Raw genomic sequence first — 21465 nt, 5'->3', positions numbered from 1 at the left:
GCGCTCAGGAACTGGCGCTGTATTGACTGAGTGAGGAGGAAAGAGCTCTTTTGCGCAAATGTATGCATTTTAATGAACATACACTATCACACCAATTTGAACAATTTGAGACAGCTTGCGGGCTCCCCCGCTGGCTGTGGTGCCTCTTCCCGGGTCTCTTTACACTTTTCCCCGCACGTCCGGCTCCTGGCAAGGGGCAGCAGTGCTTGCGGGCCTGGCGTCCCTGCACTGCAATGAGCCGTGGGCCAAAGACGACCTCGATCTCGCGGTCTGCTGCTTTTTAACCGGTGTGGGCAGCAGCTCTGAGGCGGGGCGAGCAGCGTCCGATCCCTGTGCAGAGCTGCAGCAGCATCTGCACTTGTCACTACAGACTGTGACTATGCTATACGACCTAGTTGAACACCACTTCGTAGGGGCGTGAACAACTGACGTAATAGTCCAGCAAAATCTGGAAGGCTGATAGGATGCACACCGGGGCATCAGGTTGATTCCTCGCCTTTGCGTGCATTTCTGCGCAGGGGCATTAGGTTGACTCCTCGCCTTCGCACGCTTTTCTGCGCAGAGGCATCAGGTGACTCCTCGCCTTTGCGCGCTTTTCTGCGCAGAGGCATCAGGTGACTCCTCGCCTTTGCGCGCCGGTGCATAATGTGACTCACTGCCGCTCTGAGGCGGGGGCCGCTTTACTGCTAGCGAGTGGGTGAGCGACTGAAGCGCTTCATAGCAGGTCGCCGCACTGAATCGGGGGCTCCATATCGCCTTGAATGAGTGAGAGAGCGGAGTCTTCTACACACAGCAGCCGCTGATTTGCGACAATTGGCCAGTCATTTGGATTGGCGTGAGCCAATAGGACTTCAGTAAAGGTTGGAAGGGAAGGAGTTCCCATAACGGAGAATTTCTCCGTGATGTCTCGTGAAAGCTCGAGAGGGAACTTTTGTTTGCAAGTTGAAAAGTTTTGCTTGCGAATGAAGCTGTGTCTCAGTGGGCGGTCTCTACCCACCAGGATGAAAGGCCTTTTTCTATTGGTCACTCTCGATTGAAGTCATGGGTCAACCACGCCCACTACGTTTCCCCAATCCCCGCCACTGCCGCCGCCAGTCTGACAGAAGAGTGAGCGAGGTTAAATCATGGCGAGTAACAGGTTGTTTACTGGGTAAGATAACTAATTTAACATCTTAAACTCAGTGACAAGTGAACTTAATTATTCTCTCTTCTCATGCTCTCCCATCTAAATACGTAACGTTAGCTAAGCCCGTCTTGAGTAGATTTGATTAGCCAACAGTATCTAGCTGACAGCCCCAATAGTAAAGCGTCAGGCCAATATTTTCACAGATTATAATTTATTATAGCTCCAGTGAAGTCAGGTGTGGGTAACGCACATCAAATCACTAGCCCATTTGACGGGTTATGATTCATAAATGATGTCCGTATGCACAATCAAGTCTATTCTCGGGACCCAACAGTTGTTCAAAATCATGCCGTGCCACGTACAGTTTGCCATTCACAGTTTTCTAAAATACAACGATTTGGGACCGATGTCTGTACATTCTGACTTCACCCTAGTCTGCAAGACTGTGTATTGTGCATTTTAATTACAGGCTTGTTTTGTGCTATCTTTAAGACCTGTGCACTGACAATTGCAAAACTACTTCTGACACTGGAAATGTTCCTGCACATATCGGGCACTGGGCTTCAAGTGCCTACACATTAAAGACAAAAATGTATGCAGGGCAAATTTTGTCAAATAGGAATTGATAATTGACAATGTTCGCTTTAGCTTTTGCTTGTGTACCTCCTGAGGGTGATTGCAACATTGGATGATGTTGAATGAGGTCTAAGGTTTTGCCTTGAAGATGTCGCCTCCTCTATCAACACCAAATCTTCTTCCTGCAAACAAAATGTGAATGTTGTACTGATAGAATTCTGGGCTGTTGGGAGTAGCCACAAATAAAAACACCCCTTAGAAGTCAGGGGCATATTGAAATGCGGAAGTTAGTTAATTAAAAGGTCTTCAAAGCAAAGTCTCTGCAAGGCTACAGTGGTACTGGCTGACAAGTCCTAGTTATCATTCGCTACTACTGAAGTAATTGAAGTAAGTAATACTATTGAAGTATTAAAGTTTTGCGATTGTCAGTGCACAGGTCTTAAAGATAGCACAAAACAAGCCTGTAATTAAAATTCACAATAGACAGTCTTGCAGACTAGGGTGAAGTCAGAATGTACAGACATCGGTCCCAAATCGTTGTATTTTAGAAAACTGTGAATGGCAAACTGTACGTGGCGCGGCATAATTTTGAACAGCTGTTGGGTCCCGAGAATAGACTTGATTGTGCATACGGACATCATTTATGAATCATAAGTTGCCAAATGGGCTAGTGATTTGATGTGCGTTACCCACCTGACTTCACTGGAGCTATAATAAACTATAATCTCTGAAAATATTGGCCTGACGCTTTACTATTGGGGGCTATCAGCTAGCTATACTGTTGGCTAATAAAATCTACTCAAGACGGGCTTAGCAAACGTTACGTATTTAGATGGGAGAGCATGAGAAGAGAGAATAATTAAGTTCACTTGTCACTGAGTTCAAGTTGTTAAATTAGTTATCTTACCCAGTAAACGACCTGTTGCTCGCCATGATTTAACCTCGCTCGCTCTTCTGTCAGACTGGCGGCGGCAGTGGCGGGGATTCCGGGGAAACATAGTGGGCGTGGTCGACCTGTGACTTCAATTGAGAGTGACCAATAGAAAAAGGCCTTTCATCCTGGTGGGTAGAGACCGCCCACTGAGACACAGCTTCATTCGCAAGCAAAACTTTTCAACTTGCAAACAAAAGTTCCCTCTCGAGCTTTCACGAGACATCACAGAGAAATTCTCCGTTATGGGAACTCCTTCCCTTCCAACCTTTACTGAAGTCCTATTGGCTCACGCCAATCCAAATGACTGGCCAATTGTCGCAAAGTATGCAAATCGCATGCAAATACTGACAAGCTGAGAGGCAGTATAAAATGGCAAACTGGCAAACAAAAGTTTTAGACCCACAAAAATAGTCGGCAGAAAAGAGAGCAACATTTGTGGTTTCGTGATGAAAAGTGTTTGAAGTGCACAAAGAAAAATATGATTTTTCAAAGATTTACACGCACTGCAAATTATTTTGTTTTCAATTAAGAATCTTTTTGCAAACTTTTATTTTTTAATTACAAAATAATTTGTTTTGCTCTCGAACACAGTATGTTTGATTGAATAAAAAAGACACAAAATAAACTCTGAGTCCATATTATCATACATGTTAGGTGAGTGTGAAAACCAGATAAAAAGAAAAAAAGGAAGTTAAAATGCAGGAAATTATTTGGGCAATTACACACATATACAGATAACACATTCTTGGCAAGTTTTGAACTGCACACATGATTGTGTGTAACAGTGCATGTACAAAAGCTAGTGAAGACCATTACATACCATCTCCAGCCAGCTTTTTAAGACACATGAGAGATGTTTGGTTTGTTAACATTCTTACCGAATAGTTTTCACAATAAAGCAGATGATAACAGCCAAGCCTATACATCCACAGAGAGATCCGATCACAATAGCTGCGATTTCACCTTAGACAGAGACAAGATGTTAAATTTCTCAAGAGAACTGTAATAATTGAGCAAAAATTAAGCATAAAGATCTCTTCTTAGAGAACTGATTGAAAATATAACAATAAAGATAACAGTTTAATAATTAGTGCTGTCAATCAATTAAAAATATTTACTAATTAACTGCACATTTTTTCTTAAATTAATTGTAATTAATCTCACCTAACATTAAAGTTTTAAAATATACTTTTATATTGCAATAATGTCACATTCAATCTTCAAATTAATGTAGAAACAACAAAAAACAGTATAATAATTCTTTAATGCCTTCTTTTTGTATGACTGAATGCTAGTATCACTGATACCTATACTACAGACTCTATGAAATTCTGCTACAAGCACAGTATAACAGCTGACAGGACAGAGAGATACGGTTTTAACTGACATATGGCCTGACAGCATCTCATCTGACCGCAGTTCACTGATGTTCTACTGAAACTCCTAGTCATCTGTCTCTTTTCCGCGCTCGTTGATTAGCGCCTGGCACTGAGGCGGAGTAGAGTGTGCGCCTGAAAAGTCTCCTGTTTGATGTGTTCATAAAGACATTCTGTGTCTAATAAATGCAATTCTTGTCAAGAAAAAAAGAGACAGAAGCAGCAGTTGTGTGTGGGGTTGCCAACCCTAGCTCCACCCTGCGTTAACTGTAAGTATTTCAGTTTAACGCTGTTAAACTGAAAAAAACCCTGCCTGCGTTAACATGCTAATTTTGACAGCACTAATAGTAATATTGAATGTTTAGACAATAAAGTGGTTAATATAATAATGAGTATAAAATAAAATGTTTCTCACCTGTAGTATAAATTTTAACTGAGACTGGAGAGAGGAACAGGGTGAGATAAAGAGAAGTTAGAGACAGCATAAGCTCTATGAATATATAAATGAATATAGAATTGTCATTTTGACAAATGACAATTCTATATTCATTTACTCATCCTTAAGTTATTCTAAAATTGTATGTTGTAATTGTTTTGGTGGAACACAACAGGCCAATTTTCGAAGAATCTTTACGCAGCTCTTCTCTGTGTAAAACAGTTCATAGCATGTCATTTAGGTCAACTATTCCTTTAAACCTAAGCTTCCAAATCATCCCTGGAAAAGAGAAAAAGGGTGTGTGCTGATCACTGTTATTTATATTGGAAACATTTGAAACAATCCTAAATTACTTCATCAAGCACTGTTACATCATCTGCTTTGTACTGCTCTCCCCACATGGGCACACACTCACACAGGCTCACATGATTACAATAAACTCTGTGTTCACAAGAGATTTCGAAAAACTAATCAGCCATCATATAAACAAAGAGCAGAGCTACATAATCCCCCACCCCCAGCTCTGTTCTCTCCCCCCTTCCCTCTTTCATTCTTTTTCGCTCTCTCCTACCCGGAATGAAAGAGGACAGGACAGTTCTGTGATTGAGTGGCTGGGTGGTGCGGTAGTTATCCTGGAGAGCCATGGGCTCTGCCTCTTCTTCTTTACTAGAGTACAACACTGTTTGTAATTTCATCAGCTGAGAAGAGAAGAGAAGAGAAGAGAAGAGAAGAGAAGAGAAGAGAAGAGAAGAGAAGAGAAGAGAAGAGAAGAGAAGAGAAGAGAAGAGTGTGTCAGCCATGTAATGACATACAGTTCAGTCATGAAATTATATTTCACAAGCTAAAGGGTTCTTTACATTCAGTGAGATTGCATGCTCCCTAAACTGTACATCTAAGCCAAGACTGTAAATATACCTAGACAGTTCAATCATATTTACTTAAATAGAGGGAGAGGGGGGGACAATGCAAATTGCACAATATGGCGAACTCTTGCATTTTATATATTATAGAACCATTTGCCAAAACTGGCAATGCATTGTGTTACTACAGCTGCTATGATGACTATACATATGCATTGGTTGGACCAAACTGAAATATACATTATTTGAGCATAAGATACAACATTTATTGGAGAGCTCATGACAGTTTTTTTATTTGAAATACGGTATGTTATTTAAATGTGAGTTTGGAAAACAGTTTATGAGATTTCAGAAATTCCTCATTCCCCACAAACTATTGAATATGAGAAGTTTGCATCACTTGTGCTTTTACTAAGACTCTTTGTACCTGTGAGTGAGAGATTTTAACTCTTTCATTGAAGATAGTCCAGAGGACACTCTGGTGGCAGGGAGGAGTGGTGAGTGAGCCGTTGTAGCGGAAATATTGGCTGAGGTTGTCAGGCAGCAGCAACTCTATATCAAATGCAGGTATAGCCACCTTCTGGCCTAGAATAAATTAAACAAATTTATCCCAGTAATCCCAAAAGGCTGAAGCACGATAATCATACACATGTACAAAGACAAGAAAATGCACTCAAAAACACATGCCTGCATATCTGATGTGGCCCAGATAGTTAAGAATACTGCCATATCCTTGATTAATCTCCTCGCCTGCCTGAGAAAGCAAACAACTGAATGAGATACAGATAGAAATTTATAAAAAATAATATTATGTGGATATTAATGAAGCGTTATTCTCAGTTGATCGTATACCTATAGGAATACAACACCTATCGTGGCATTCCTATATAAGCTCTCTATTCAGTATCAATCAGCAGCTTTTTCCACTTGCTCAGGAGCAAATTAGACGGCGAATTCCATCTCTATGGGAAAGCGTTCAATCAGGAATTTTCAGGGGTTCGTTTCCCACAGAGTTCTCACCAGATTCAACAAGTTCTTGAACTTGAGTGCAAATTCGCCGTGATTGATATAAGCTGATAGACTCGGAAGTGACGTGAGCAAGCACTGCTTCTCAGAACAATATATCATTGTCTCTTTGCCTGCAATGCCCGCAATTCATCGCTGAAGTTGTGCTAATGTGACTGCATCAACAACACTTTTACACGAGATATCAAGGAGGGTTAAAGCATCCAAGTAAAAACTGAACATTTAACCCTTTATTCATCTCTGAATGTCTTCACGAAGCTAAGCTATGCTCTTATTTCATTCTCATTGCCTTATGCTATGTTGGAAATTATGCTATTGTCAAATATTGCTCGTTGTTAAGGCAGTTGTTCAGTAACATGTTTGTTTGCCAGGCATGCTGTTGCTTTAGGCTCATTGGTTGTATTTTGTCAAGCTGGTAACATTACCCTGCTGCTCTTCTCAGCTGCTTATTAAAGAAGAGCACCCCTTCGCTGCTTCTCTTCTTAAAGGGCATGCTGCGCCAGTCTATGCTATTTCAGAAGGTCTTTGCTTTAAAGCAGTTAGAGTATAGGTTGTTTGCACATGACGTCACTGATGACAGGTGAAACGCAGCTGGAGGGCAGGAAGTGATTTTTCTCCATAGGAATCAGTAGCAGAAACTCATTTTTTGCATTGTTTAAGGATGCTCAAATCGGCCAAACCGAGAAACCACAAGGAGCTTTTATTATGTACGACAATTTGTTGTTCGTAAGAGGGGAAAAGTCAAGAAACTGACTGAAAAATTCAGGAAAAGTGGCTTGTAAACCTGCGTCTACGATAGGGAAGAGCGAGTCGGATAATGCTCGTGTGTGCAAATGGTTAATATAATATAAGATAAAATAGTATATTAAAATGTTAATAAAGATATAAATAGATTGGACCGCCACCGCTCACGCATTCAGCGTGAGACAGTCAGAACTCACTCAATGCTAAACGGCCACGTCCAGCGCACTGTGCACTTTGCACCGATTCCGGCTCGGATGCGGCAGTGTCGACTCGCTAACGGCCGCCGCATCTGGCCCTACATCGGCCCGAAATCTGTCAGTGAGTCCACAGGCATCTGGCCCGAGTGCGGCAGGTCTCCGGCAGGCGAGAATCTAACCGGAGCTGGCCCGAGTGTATTTTGCTATCTGGGATGTGGCTGTTGGTCCTATTACCAGCACGTAAAACAACTTATTTAAATTCTGAATCAATTATAGCCTAGAAAGCGAGCAAATAGCGCTTTCAAATATAACGTTAATCACTCAAAAGCTGTCACTCACTTCAATTTAACGCAATCTCACGATGTTCCGTGATATGAAGCACTCACAACTGCAAATAATATCTTATTTACATCGTGTCTGCGTGTGGCGTTTAGAGTGAGTTCTGACTGTCTCACGCTGAACGCGCGAGAGGTGGCAGCCCAATCTATTTATATCTTTGTTAATATTTTAATATTATATCTTATATTATATTAACCATTTGCACACACGAGCATTATCCGACTCGCTCCTCTCGACCACAGACGCAGGTTTACAAGCCACTTTTCCTGCGTTTTTCAGTCAGTTTCTTGACTTTTCCCCTCTTATGAACAACATAAGATTATTTTTAGGCCCAAATTATTATTATTATTATTATTATCACCAGTAGCGGTAGGTAGGCTTATTATCATTACTAGGCTATTGTTATAATTGGCAGTAGCACCAGACTTCTAATGTGAGCTTGCAGACATTATTATTATTATTATTATTATTATTATTATTATTATTATGAGTAGTAGTAGGCCTATCATCATTACTAGGCTATTGCTATATAATTATATGAGTTTACATGCTTTATTGTTGTTCTTGTTGTTGTTATTATTATTATCATCATCAGTATAGGCCTATTATCATTACTAGGCTATTGCTATAATTGGGAATTGGCACCAGACCTCTGATATTAATTTATGCTTTATTATTGTTATTATTACTAGGCCTAATAGTAGGCATCATCTGCATTTTTTACAGAAGCTTGCAGGTAGGTGATGTTAATGTGAGACCTGAGCCTGTTTTGCCTTGCAAAGATCCTCAATTCTTGGCTTAATATTTGATAAACATAGCCTCAAATCATCCTCAATTTGTGCACGATTTCGTTTTGAGTGCAGTCATTTTTGAGAATCCTGCCTCACACAAATATGTCGACGCGAAAGGAAGGAGAATCTTCAAGGCGACGTCACAGAGTTCAGGATATTCCTGCATCAATAGGCTTGTTTGAGATGCGCCTCGCCTGAAATGTAGGCGAGAGTAGGCGGCTGCAGTGAGGGGAGGAGTGAAATAAACGCAGTCAAGACGGACAGTTCTGAGCTCTCGAAGTGGAACAGATACCAACGAGATCAAAGGCAGATATCACGTTATTATTATGTCAGCATGACATCAGAGCAAGGCGGACGTAACTGGGACACTTTTCTAACCGGCATGCATCTCGCAGTGATCACCGGTGATCGGTTCTGCGCAGATTTTGCTCATCTCAAACAAGCCTAATGCTGCCCAGAGTGACGAAAGATGGCAGGAGCTAAAAAGTTCCTTCAGTCTACTGTCACTCTTCAGCTCAATTAGCTGTTCCTGCATATCAATTGATAGCTCATTTGCTGTGCACACAAATGGATCTCGAACCCACGCAAAAGAGCGATAATCCCCTTTAAAGTACGTCGCAAATTGTTGCCGGGTGCTCAGACGCTGATTGAAATAGGGAGAAGAAATCGTGTGACGTGCCTGCATCAGTGATAAAGTCTGCAAGGCTGGGGAACATGTCGCAGTTCCCTCGACTGATGCGGCTATGCCAGAGGTCTAGTTTTTGTGTGAAGGCGTGCACTTTGTCTGCAAGGAGCAAAATATGAGTTTCGCGGCCTTGCAAAGACAGGTTGAGGCCGTTCAAGTGGTCAAATATATCGACCAAATAGGACAGAGACACAAGCCACATAGTGTCATCCAGATGCTTCGCCAGATCTGATTTGATTTCTGTCAAAAACCACTTTACCTCCTCTCACAGCTCATACAACCGCTGTTAAACTTTTGAGGCTTGCGCAGCTTCTCGGGGAGAAATCAAACCAATGAGCGCCGTTTTCTAAAGTCTATGAGCGCAGCACACACAAATAAACTAAATTGACATACTGCAGTTAAATTTCAAAATGTGGTGTTTTTATATTTATAACATTTGAATACAATTCAGCAACATACATCACACGACCTGACGACCAAAAGAGCTGACAACTGACCATCTCTTAATTTACCATCACCTCACGATTGAAAATGTGACACTGATTTCATATGACAGTTCAACAAACAAGTTAATAATATTAAGTCACTTACATTTTAGACAAAATAATGACTGTTTTGGTCTATTTTAGCAGCGAAAATAGATCCGATGAATCCAAACAAAGATCACAGCATAGCACATCTCACAGCAACACTCAATTGTGTTTTGAATGATTCAGTGTTTTGAACGAATCGGTTGACTCAAAGATTCAATGACCCATGCATAAACATCTGTCTCATTCTTGATGAATCGGCCGTTTGAACGAATTGTTTGAATGAACGACTCAATGACTCGCTTAATAAAACCGCTTATCACCTGCATTTGCGCTCACTATCGACAAACCAATCAAATTTGTTCAAAACTCTTTTTTTTAAATCAGTCCAAACACATTTTAATTTTTATTCAGGAGTTATGTATATACAAAAATATAACTTTTTATGACAGTAGTTTAGTGATTAAAAAAAATTGCAATTTTTTTTTCTTTTCAGGTTTTTTTTCCTCCCATCCTGTAGCCTACTCGAGGCGTCTGTTGGGTTGCTGGTCATAACCCAGCAAGACGAGAGCTGATCACACGCACATTTGGTCCTGTCTTTATTACACCATTCCACAGGTTAGTCGACTGTTTAATGTTTTAGTCTTTATGGATGTTGAAAGAATACATGTTAATGCATATCAAGTGCTTTAAATCGACTTGTTTTGATAAAGTTTTGCATGGTTAATCATTAATTGAAATCGCGCTGTAAATCCGCGATTGAAAGAGATGTGTGGCCTGTGATAGGGGTTGCTGAAGGTGAATATGCTTTGATGTGTTCATATATCAGTTCCTATAATGTTTAGTTTACTTTAAAAATTAATGTGAGTGATCTAAAATGGGTAAAACATTCAGAGAATGTCTTATTTGAACGTGTATTTGATACAGTCGAATTGAGGAGAAACTCAGAGCCATGTGACACCAAGTAGCATGTGAATATGTAAATGAGTAAAACTGCAATTGGTTGATGGACAGATCTTCATGAAAATGCGGTGTATTCACAAGAAAGAGACTGAAACCATGGACATTTGCATAAGAGAGAAAAGAAAAAGCAATTTATTGTTATATAATGCATTTGTTTTGTCAGTTGTGTTTGTTCTGATGTGAACATCGTTTGAGAAATAGATAACCCAGCAAGACGAGAGCACATTTGGTCCTGTCTTTATTACACCATTCCACAGGTTGCTGGGGAACACTTAACTGTCAGCTGATGCAGCAGCCCTGTACCCGCAACAGTTCTTGGGGGCTCGTCCGGGATCAGCGCCACCTGCTGGAGGAGTGGAGCTCATTCGAAAGAATCCGAAGATCAGTGTGCCGTGGATCCCTGCATGGAACCCTTGCCGTCGTTTGAGTGTCGTTAACGGCGGTTCGGAGGTTGATACGATGGCAAATGAGAGAAGAAATTTGGTGAGAGAGATCAGGAAAGCACTCTGTGAATTGCCTGCTGATGAACTCTTCCTTATCGCTAAGAACATTGAACAAATCGACGAGAGGGAAGAATCACAAGTAGAACTGGGGAATGACGAGGGATGTTTTGACTTTGTGAGTGGGTTTTTGTGCTGTAAGAGCCTTATGGGAAGGGAAGATGAGGGTATGTCTGTGTTACTTGATCTAAGAGATAAAATTTCACAGATTACTCAGTTCCAGCACAGGGCAGCCCAAAAAGATAAAACCTATGGTAAGAGTACAGGACAAGCTCAGGGTCATCTTGATCACACAACACCTGACACAAACACAACTACTAGTCATACACACACACACGCAGCAGACACTGAATATCAACAGATGTTAAAGATGTACGAGGAGCTTGGCAGAAAGATTCAAGCTACGAATCCCTACGCTGTGTCTCCACCATCCAGCGCTTTCCCACTTCCTTTTCAGACTTCCACAACTCCAGGCAGTGTAGAGGACCAGATGTTCAGGAGGGAACTTCCATATCTCTCACGAAGGGAGTTTAGAGTTCATGGAGGTCAAATTGGTGACTCTACCTCTGAGATTAGCTTCAATAGCTTATGCAGACAAATCGAAGAGGGGCTACACGAACAGTTTAGTGAGAGTGAGATCATCAGAGGGGTGCTAAAGATCACTAAACCTGGTCACTTCAAGGAGATGTTAATGGAAAAGGAGGATTTGACGGTACAAGAGTTGAAAGGACTGCTGCAGTCTCACTTAGGTGATAAGAGTAGCACGGAACTGTTCCAAAACTTGATGTGTGCACGTCAAGGGAAAATGAAAATCCGCAGCAATTCCTTTATCGTGTCATTGGCCTTAAACAAAAGATCCAGTTTGCTTCTAAACACGGCACTGCTGATATAAGGTATGATGCTAAGACCATACAAGAAGTATTTCTTCACACTGTCTACCAGGGTTTGGGGCCTAAGCACAGTGAGCTTCGTCGTGAGTTTAAACAACTGGTTGCTGCTGGAGACGTAACCGATGACATGCTTCTGAGGCGGCTTGTAAAGGTTACAGGTGAGGAAGAGGAAAGACAGCGTCGGCTGCAATCACTTCCACGACCTAAGGTTACTCATGCTCGGAGTGCCCAGATTGAAGGGGTTTCAGAAGTTAAGGCAGCAGCTGCAACTACGGAACAGACTGATAAAGAGATTCGCAAACTTATCACCCAAGTAGAAGCCCTGACGAATGTAGTCAATTCACTGCAACAGGCTAAGGAGAAAGAGCAGCAGTGTCAATGTATGGCCAAAGTACCTGAAAAGAGGAGAAGATCAGGTTGTCCCAACTGTATCAAGCAAGGGAAAGAGCAGACCTGCAGCCACTGTTTCTTTTGTGGCGAGGAGGGTCACCGGGCTGTTGGCTGCCTCAACAGACATAAAAGGTCGGTGCCCAACGTCAGGCCAAAGAGTACAACGCAGACAGCAGTCCCCGATTCAGAGTCATCCTGCCGGAATTATACAGTTAATGCTGGGTCATGGAATCACACGGGCAGGACTGCAAGAAAACTTCAGACAAGACAACCTGAGGATTCAGGTGAAAAGACTGTCCAGTTTGTTGGGAAGAAGTGTCTACTGGAAGGAGAAATTGGAGGTCATCACGTAAGCATGCTTCTCGACACTGGAGCACAGGTTAGCATTATCGACCAAGACTGGAGGAAAAAGTACCTGCCGACACATGATGTCCAGCCTTTATCTGAAATAGTGGGACCCAGTGCTGGTCTGGAGGTGTCCGCAATCAATGGGGAAATAATCCCATTTAGTGGATGGGTCGAAGCTACAGTAAGCTTATCTGGACATCATGGGACTCGCTACTCCATCCAAGTCCCATTTCTGGTCAGTCAGTTACAGTTGGAGAGGCCTCTGTTGGGGTTTAATGTTATCTCAGAGCTAATTACAGGACCTCGCGATAGTGAAGGCGTTCTGACTACCTTGCATTCCCTTATGAGTAGCACCGGAAATACACAAGATGATCTGGTTGAAGTGTCGGTTGGTTTCATCCGTGCAGATAAAGCATCTACGGACACAGCTCGGGTGAGGGTAGGGCCGCAGAGTGTCACCATTCGGTCTGGTCAGATCGCCAATGTAAAATGTAGGGTACCTCTAATTTCAAGAATGTTGACCCCACAGTCCTGTTTGAGCCCAGTGAAGAAACCTCACCTCTAGCACATCTTGACCTTGGAGAAGGGCTGATTGAAGTTCACAAAGGGGGGCAGTCATATGTAAGAGTCCCAGTTGGGAATCACACCAAACATGATGTGACCATTCCAAAAAGAACTATACTTGGGGAAATAGCAGCCATTGCCAAGATTATACAGACAGACGAAGTTGAATCGAATGACCCACGGGAGACTACTTCATCCCAGCCAACAGAGTCGGAGGATGGCGACCTACTGTGGCATCCTCCTGTAGATTTGAGTCACCTGAAATCAAGTGATCAAACCGTGGTGAGACAACTACTTTATGAAGAGTCGGCTGTGTTTGCACGTAACGAAAACGACATTGGGAACATTCCCAGCCTACAAATGACGCTGAGTTTAAAGGATGATATCCCGGTGCAGAAGGCCTACACTTCTATACCCAAGCCACTCTTAAAAGAAGTAAAAGAGTATGTTCAGGACTTGCTTGCTAAGGGTTGGATAGTAAAATCTTGTTCGCCCTATGCTGCGCCAGTAGTGTGCATTCGAAAAAAAGATGGCACACTGCGATTATGTGTAGACTACCGACAGCTTAACAGGAAGACTGTTCCCGATCGTCATCCTCTACCAAGAATTCAGGATCTCATGAACACCTTGGGTGGTTATCGCTGGTTCTCCATACTTGACCAGGGAAAGGCTTATCATCAGGGGTTTATGGCGAAGGGTCGAGGCACTTGACAGCGTTTGTGACCCATTGGGGCCTATTTGAATGGGTAAGGATACCCTTTGGCCTATCAAATGCCCCTGCCGCTTTTCAGCGGAGTATGGAAGAAATGTTAGAGTCCATTCGTGATGAGTCTTGCCTGCCCTACCTGGATGATGTTCTGTGCTTTGCCAAATCCTTTGAAGAGCATGTAGAGAAATTGCGTTGTGTTCAAAGTCCTTCGGCAGCATGGAGTCAAACTGCGTCCAGCGAAGTGTGAGTTGTTTAAGCAAGAGGTACGGTACCTGGGTCGTCTTGTGTCAGCAGAGGGAGTAAGAGTGGATCCAAAAGATCTGGAGGCTGTGAGAGTACTCCGTGATAAAACACCTCAGAACGTTGGAGAAGTTCGCCGTCTTGTAGGCTTCCTCAGTTACTACAGAAGTTACATTCAAGATTTTGCTAGGTTAGCTAAACCTATTTATGAGCTGCTTCAGGCTAACACAGCAGAAACTCCATCACAGGTAGGAAGGAAGAAGGAAAGGAAGAGGGGTCCACAGCTGCCATCTCGACATCCGGTTGTGTGGGAAGACAAACACCAGCAGAGCTTGGACATACTCATTGATATGCTCACCAACCCGCCTGTGCTTGCGTACCCTGACTTCGATTCCCCGTTTGTACTGCACACTGATGCTTCGGAGCAAGGATTAGGGGCAGTACTTTATCAGAGGCAAGAAGGGAGATTACAGGTCATTGCATACGGTTCGAGGGCATTGTCGCCTGCTGAGAAGAACTACAGACTCCATTCCGGCAAGCTGGAATTTCTCGCACTTAAGTGGGCGGTGTGCGAAAAGTTTTGTGATTATCTTTTCTATGCCCCGTATTTCACAATTTACACCGACAATAACCCTCTCACTTATGTGATGAGTTCCGCTAAGTTAAATGCAGCAGGTTACCGTTGGGTTGGGGAACTTGCAGATTTCCGATTTGAGATCCGATACCGTCCCGGTAAGAGTAACAATGATGCAGACATGTTGTCACGTTGTCCCTTGGACATGGACCGATACATCAGTGAGTGCACAGAGGGCCTGTCACAAAGTGCCGTCCAAGCAACCTGGGAGGGTAACATGATGTCCAAGAACAGAGATGTAGCCTGGATAGCAGCTCTAAACTTGACAGCGCTAGACACAGTGACTCTCCATGACCAGTTTGCACCGGTCATCAGTCTTGATGAATTAAGTAGAGCGCAGCGGGAAGATCGGATGATTGGGCCAGTAATAGAACTAAAGGAAGCGGGTAAGAAAGTGACCCCTGATGTTCGGAGCACGGCAGCTAGTGACGCAATGAAGCTGTTAAGAGAATGGCACAAGCTGGTCCTAGAAAACAACATTCTGTATAGGAGAACAATGCAAAGGCGACAGCTGGTTTTACCCGCAAAGTATCGACAGATGGTCCTGCAGCAGCTGCATAACCACATGAATCATGTTGGAACAGAGAAAGTACTACAGTTGGTTCGAGAGAGGTTCTACTGGCCTGGGATGCGGAAGAGTGTGGAGGAGTATGTGACCCGTCGGTGTCCATGCATAACCCAGAAACAGCCTGTAACGCATGGGCATGCACCAATGGGAGGAATCATCTCAAGCGCACCCTTGGAATTGATGTGTATTGATTACTTGCATCTAGAGGCCAGTCACGGAGGATATGAGTACATCCTTATGGTAATTGACCACTTCACCAGATTTGCTCAGGCCTATCCTACCCGGAACAAATCTGGGAAGACCGCAGCTGATAAAATATTCAACGACTTCATACCTCGTTTCGGGTTTCCCGCAAAACTACACCATGACCAGGGGCGTGAGTTTGAAAACTCCCTCTTCCACACCCTGCAGAAGCTCTCTGGGATTGGACACTCCAGGACTACTCCATACCACCCTCAAGGTAATCCTGTAGAGAGACTGAACCGAACCTTGCTTCAGATGCTGCGGACGCTGACCGAAAAGGACAAACAGAACTGGAAGGAACACCTGCCGAAGGCGATCCATGCCTACAATTGCACCAAACATGAGTCGACGGGATACTCTCCTTTCTACTTGATGTATGGTCGTCATCCGCGACTCCCCATTGACTTATTGTTTGGGCTAGTGCAGGAAGATGGATTCACCTCCCCTCGAGAGTATGCTGAACGCTGGGCCGATCGGATGGCTGAAGCCTATAGGATTGCAGCACAGAGTAGTAAGCAGAGGAGTCTGCGTAATAAGGAATACTACGATCAGAAAGCCAGCTGTATCATCCTAAGACCTGGAGACCGTGTCTTGGTGAGGAGTTTGAGTCAGAGAGGTGGCCCAGGTAAGCTGCGCTCTTACTGGGAGCCCACCATCTATGTGGTAAAGGAGCAGTTAGGTGACAACTTTGTATACAAAGTGCACCCTGAAAAGGATGAACGCAAGATCAGAACACTGCACGAAACCACCTTCTACTTGTGAATGACTTGCCAACACCAGAGAGCCTGGATCCAAGAAGACAGGAGGTCTCTAAAAGAGGAAATGTTAGGACAAGAGAACATCCGAAGAGGAAGGTGACACAAATGGACGAGGCAGGAGAAGATGAAGAGTCTAGCTCTGACGGAGGGGAAGAATACTACTGGAGAAGAATAAGTTATCCAAAACATTCAGGATGTGAAGGAGAGGATCCAGAAAGTGGGCTACCCCAAAGAGGACTCAAAGGACTCGACACCATGGAAAAAGATGATCTGCCGAGGGCTGGTACAAGAGGGACTTTAGGACAATTACCGACAGAACCAGAGTACATACCTCATGATGCTGACCTGACAACAAATAATTCGCTACCTGAGGAGTGTCAAGAGCCAGAACAAGGCATGGAATCAGAGAGTGAAGGTCCACAAGAGGAGCAGACCATTGAGTATCCGGAGGAAGAGACATCTCAGTGGGAACCCTACGGAACAAGCAGACGGTCATGCAGAGAAAGAAGACCTGCTCAAAGAATGACTTACCCATTCCTTGGACAACCCACATTTCAAACATTCCCTACATTAAACACAATAACAGCCAACCCAATGCAATCACTACCATTGACACCCACATCGGCACATACATGGTTAGGCCATGTCAGTAATCCATATCAAGTAATGCCAATTACAGTTATGGTTCCAAGTTATTAAATATCTATATAAGCATATAAGAAAAGTTAAGAGTTTCACCTTCTGTGATGGGGAGAGTGTGACGCCCCCAATTGTTGGTTCTTCACAATTGATGACACTAATGTTGCTTCTGCATGTGTAAATGCATTAAAGGGAATGGTGGTTCCACTAGACCGATAGAGGGCGCTGTGAGAGTGCAGTGTGTTGCAAGGCGTCTGTTGGGTTGCTGGTCATAACCCAGCAAGACGAGAGCTGATCACACGCACATTTGGTCCTGTCTTTATTACACCATTCCACAGGTTAGTCGACTGTTTAATGTTTTAGTCTTTATGGATGTTGAAAGAATACATGTTAATGCATATCAAGTGCTTTAAATCGACTTGTTTTGATAAAGTTTTGCATGGTTAATCATTAATTGAAATCGCTGTAAATCCGCGATTGAAAGAGATGTGTGGCCTGTGATAGGGGTTGCTGAAGGTGAATATGCTTTGATGTGTTCATATATCAGTTCCTATAATGTTTAGTTTACTTTAAAAATTAATGTGAGTGATCTAAAATGGGTAAAACATTCAGAGAATGTCTTATTTGAACGTGTATTTGATACAGTCGAATTGAGGAAAACTCAGAGCCATGTGACACCAAGTAGCATGTGAATATGTAAATGAGTAAAACTGCAATTGGTTGATGGACAGATCTTCATGAAAATGCGGTGTATTCACAAGAAAGAGACTGAAACCATGGACATTTGCATAAGAGAGAAAAGAAAAAGCAATTTATTGTTATATAATGCATTTGTTTTGTCAGTTGTGTTTGTTCTGATGTGAACATCGTTTGAGAAATAGATAACCCAGCAAGACGAGAGCTGATCACACGCACATTTGGTCCTGTCTTTATTACACCATTCCACAGGTTGCTGGGGAACACTTAACTGTCAGCTGATGCAGCAGCCCTGTACCCGCTACACAAAGCTATCGAGTGTATTTGTAAGGATTTCTTTCTTCACTCACGTGGGTTGTCAGGTTGTGGACACGTAACATAACGAGCACAATGTCAATGGGAGACGACAACCTGTAAACTGATGAGTTGCTGTTTTTATAGAGTTCTTAAATGGATGCTGAAGCTTTTAGGCCAGGTAGAATCTGCGATCTCTCTCTGAACCATTCATTGCTCACTTCTATGGCTGCAGTACGTGTGTTTGCTGCAAATTAGGCTGCCAATTAGGCTGCCAATTTTAGTGGGTCGATTAGCTGTCAATTTTTCTGCATCTTTTTCAGGTATTGCATTAAAGGGGCTTGCTGCTCTTCTTAGCTGCTTATAAAGAAGAGCTCCCCTTCGCTGCTACTCTATTCCGGTAAGGGGATTGCTGCTCTTCTTAGCTGCTTATAAAGAAGATCACCCCTTCACTGCCTTCTCTTGTAAGGGGCTGCTGCCCCAGTCTCTGCTATTTCAGAAAGATATGCTTCTTTCAGAATGCCATCAGTTGAGGTTTGTGCGGTTCTGGCCTACCGTTGTGTCGGGGGGTTCGGGCCTATCGTTTGTGTTGGGGTGGTTATTATTGTTGCTCTCCCTGCTCATTCATGACAGGCTGCATGGATGGGCAGGGAATTTTTGCACAGAACAGAACCATACCGCCAAAACCAAAACTTTATGCTAACTTTATATTTGACGATAGTGGTCCTGACAGAAATAAAGAGATAGCGTTAGTTCTGGCAGGTCACATGAGTCAAGCTTGCATCAGCTGATTCTCAGCTGATCATATCTACCTATAGGAATACAACACCTATCGCGGCATTCCTATATAAGCTCTATTCAGTATCAATCAGCAGCTTTTTCCGCTTGCAAAGGAGCAAATCACCCTCCTCCATCCCCAACTCCTCCTTTCGCACAGTCAGGACTTGGCTTTCTGATATTCCTTGCTGAATCAGACTTAAATACACTTAAATACCATTAAGGGTAACACTTTAGAATAACAGTCTGTTATTAACAAGTAACTATGCAGGGAGTAATAAGTAGTACTACATTAACACTTAACTTAATACTATTAACTAATAGAGATCAAGATTAACTAAGCAGTAAGTAGTAACAATTTTAGGAGAAAGGTAGTTCCTTATTAGATATTTGATACTTATTAAATAAAAATCTCCTCATTGAGAACTACTATGACCAATTAATAAAGAATAACCAATTAATTACTAATCACAACCGTAATGTCTTAAAAGTGAACAATTGGGTTCTTTGTGGAAACTAATTTATGAATATGACATCCCCCAAATAAGTCGGCTACAGTTTGAAATTGTGACTACTACTCTTACCAAAGGATGGATGTTCTCTGTTTATTTCAATCAAAAACAGAGAATAATGATAAAAAATAATTCATTTAAAAATTTTAATAATTAGGAAGTGATTTAATTAGTTAACAATTATGAGCTCTAGTTTGTGTCAGTTCAGTATGCCTCCGACTCCAAAAGATCTACCTTTAGTGACAGTAGGCTGGGGAGGACTTTTCTTGAATGTAAATAATGATGTTCTCTTGACAAAAACAATTCACATCCTTAATGAAGGCATTGACTGCATTTATATTGTGTTAAGCACAAAACTGCATATTCCAGATTACAGTGTCTGGTAAAATATCACTAGTGCCTCACACAAATGTATGAATGTACACTATGTGTCAGATTTAAATATTTTAAATAACTTATTAAATTACTTAGTAATTACTGAGTGGTTAAGGTGTTTTTCACTTTAAAATAATGGTCCAGATCAGTAGTAGTTCCTGCAGGCTGACAAGGTAACATTTGAGTAATTAGTGAGGGGTTAATGTATCTTTCACTTCAAAGCTAAAGTGCTACTAAGGAACTACTAGTGATCTGGACCATTATTTTAAAGTGAAAAACATGTTAACCCCTCAGTAATTACTCACAAATAAATTAATAAGTTATGTAATGTTTTATATTTGACACATGATCAGTGTTGGGCTAGTTACTCAAAGGATGTAATATATTACTCATTACTAGTTACTCCTTTCAAAAGTAATATTGTTACTTTACTTATGTCACGGATCTGTCTGTCATTCCTCACTACGTCATCACAAAGCACCCTCACCTGATTACTAATCAGCCACACCTGTCATGTAATTATCAGCACACACTTAAGCACGCACCCAGCACTCACTCATTGTCTGGTCTCCCTCGTGGATCACAGATGCTAACGCTATTCTGCTCTCCAAGTGTGACTTGCTCCTTCCAAGGATTATCTTTTGTCTCCAACAATCTTCTAGAACATTCTCCATTACTCACCTGTTCCTCAGCTCCTGGATCCCAACTCTCACCTCTCTGCTGTGTGTGCTCTTCAAGTCCAGTAATCCAGTCAGCATTCCATCCAGAGTCTCGTCTGTCTCCTAATGTCCATATCATCTTGTTGAACTTTATTGCCAATAAATACACCCGTTGTAGGTCATTGTCGCTTACCTTCTGTCTGAGTCTGTGTTCCCTGACAACTTATTATTTTCTGGCAACAGTACTTAGTTACACTACTAGTTACATTACTTTTTCTTCACGCCCCACAGAAGTTGTAACTGTGCATCTTCCAGATAAAATTCTTCTAGAATGTTACTAACAACATATTTCTGCCTCAAAATCCACATTGGATCGCAGTCAGAAGTTATTACAAACACTCAGTAGTGATTGATAGTGACATTCAAGTAGAAGTGTTGTATTAATCTCATTAATTGTCATGTGTAGCTTGAAGTAATTTTTCCATTACCCATATGCGATTAAATTTCGTTATGTATTTGATCAAATCACATGAGTTTGTAAGAAACTGTTTAATTTTCCAAAAATATTTTTAATTATATTAATATAATGTACCACATGCTGATCAGAGGGACGTAATGCCAGAGTAAAGTAAAGCCACAACTTATACAACAGATCTTTTTTCCTGAAAAATTCAATATAATGCAATATTTCTATCTGCTGAATGTAAGCTTTTGCATATTCCAAGCTTGCCTGCTGCACTGGGGACATCACATGCATGTGCGAGTCATGAAAATTATGAAAATAAATCTAGGAATTATTTGATTGTTGAATTTTAAATCAGCGGGGTTGAGGCATCAAAAGTAACTAAGCTGTTTTATGGAAAGTAACTGTAATATTATTACTGAAATCTTATTAGTAATTAGTTACACTACTAGTTACTGCAAAAAGTAATATTATTACAGTAACTAAATTACTAGTAACTAGTTACTGCCCAACACTGCACATGATACAGTCATACATTTGTGTGAAGCACTAGTGATATTTTACCAGTAGGTCTGATTTTACTGATTTTACTGACATAAAACAGAGTCATAATTGTGAACTAA

General features: G+C 42.0%; 1 protein-coding gene across 1 annotated transcript in view; it reads right to left on the bottom strand.

Moving 5' to 3' along the window:
- Window positions 1-3455: 3455 nt before the first annotated feature.
- Window positions 3456-21465, bottom strand: part of ca14 (carbonic anhydrase XIV) — a 93420-nt gene continuing 75410 nt past the window's right edge. Inside the window, exons 6-10 of the mRNA XM_058747919.1 lie at window positions 5996-6062; window positions 5736-5893; window positions 5020-5146; window positions 4428-4451; window positions 3456-3599 (exon numbers count right to left, since the gene is read on the bottom strand). Of these exons, the coding sequence (XP_058603902.1) occupies window positions 3511-3599; window positions 4428-4451; window positions 5020-5146; window positions 5736-5893; window positions 5996-6062 (465 nt within the window). The 3' untranslated portion in view covers window positions 3456-3510. The remainder of the gene's footprint in view (window positions 3600-4427; window positions 4452-5019; window positions 5147-5735; window positions 5894-5995; window positions 6063-21465) is intronic.

This window comes from Onychostoma macrolepis, chromosome 16 (assembly GCF_012432095.1).
Source record: "Onychostoma macrolepis isolate SWU-2019 chromosome 16, ASM1243209v1, whole genome shotgun sequence".
NCBI lineage: Eukaryota > Metazoa > Chordata > Actinopteri > Cypriniformes > Cyprinidae > Onychostoma > Onychostoma macrolepis.
The sequence above is the reverse complement of the archived record's forward strand: the minus strand, read 5'-3'. Positions and strand labels throughout refer to the sequence as shown.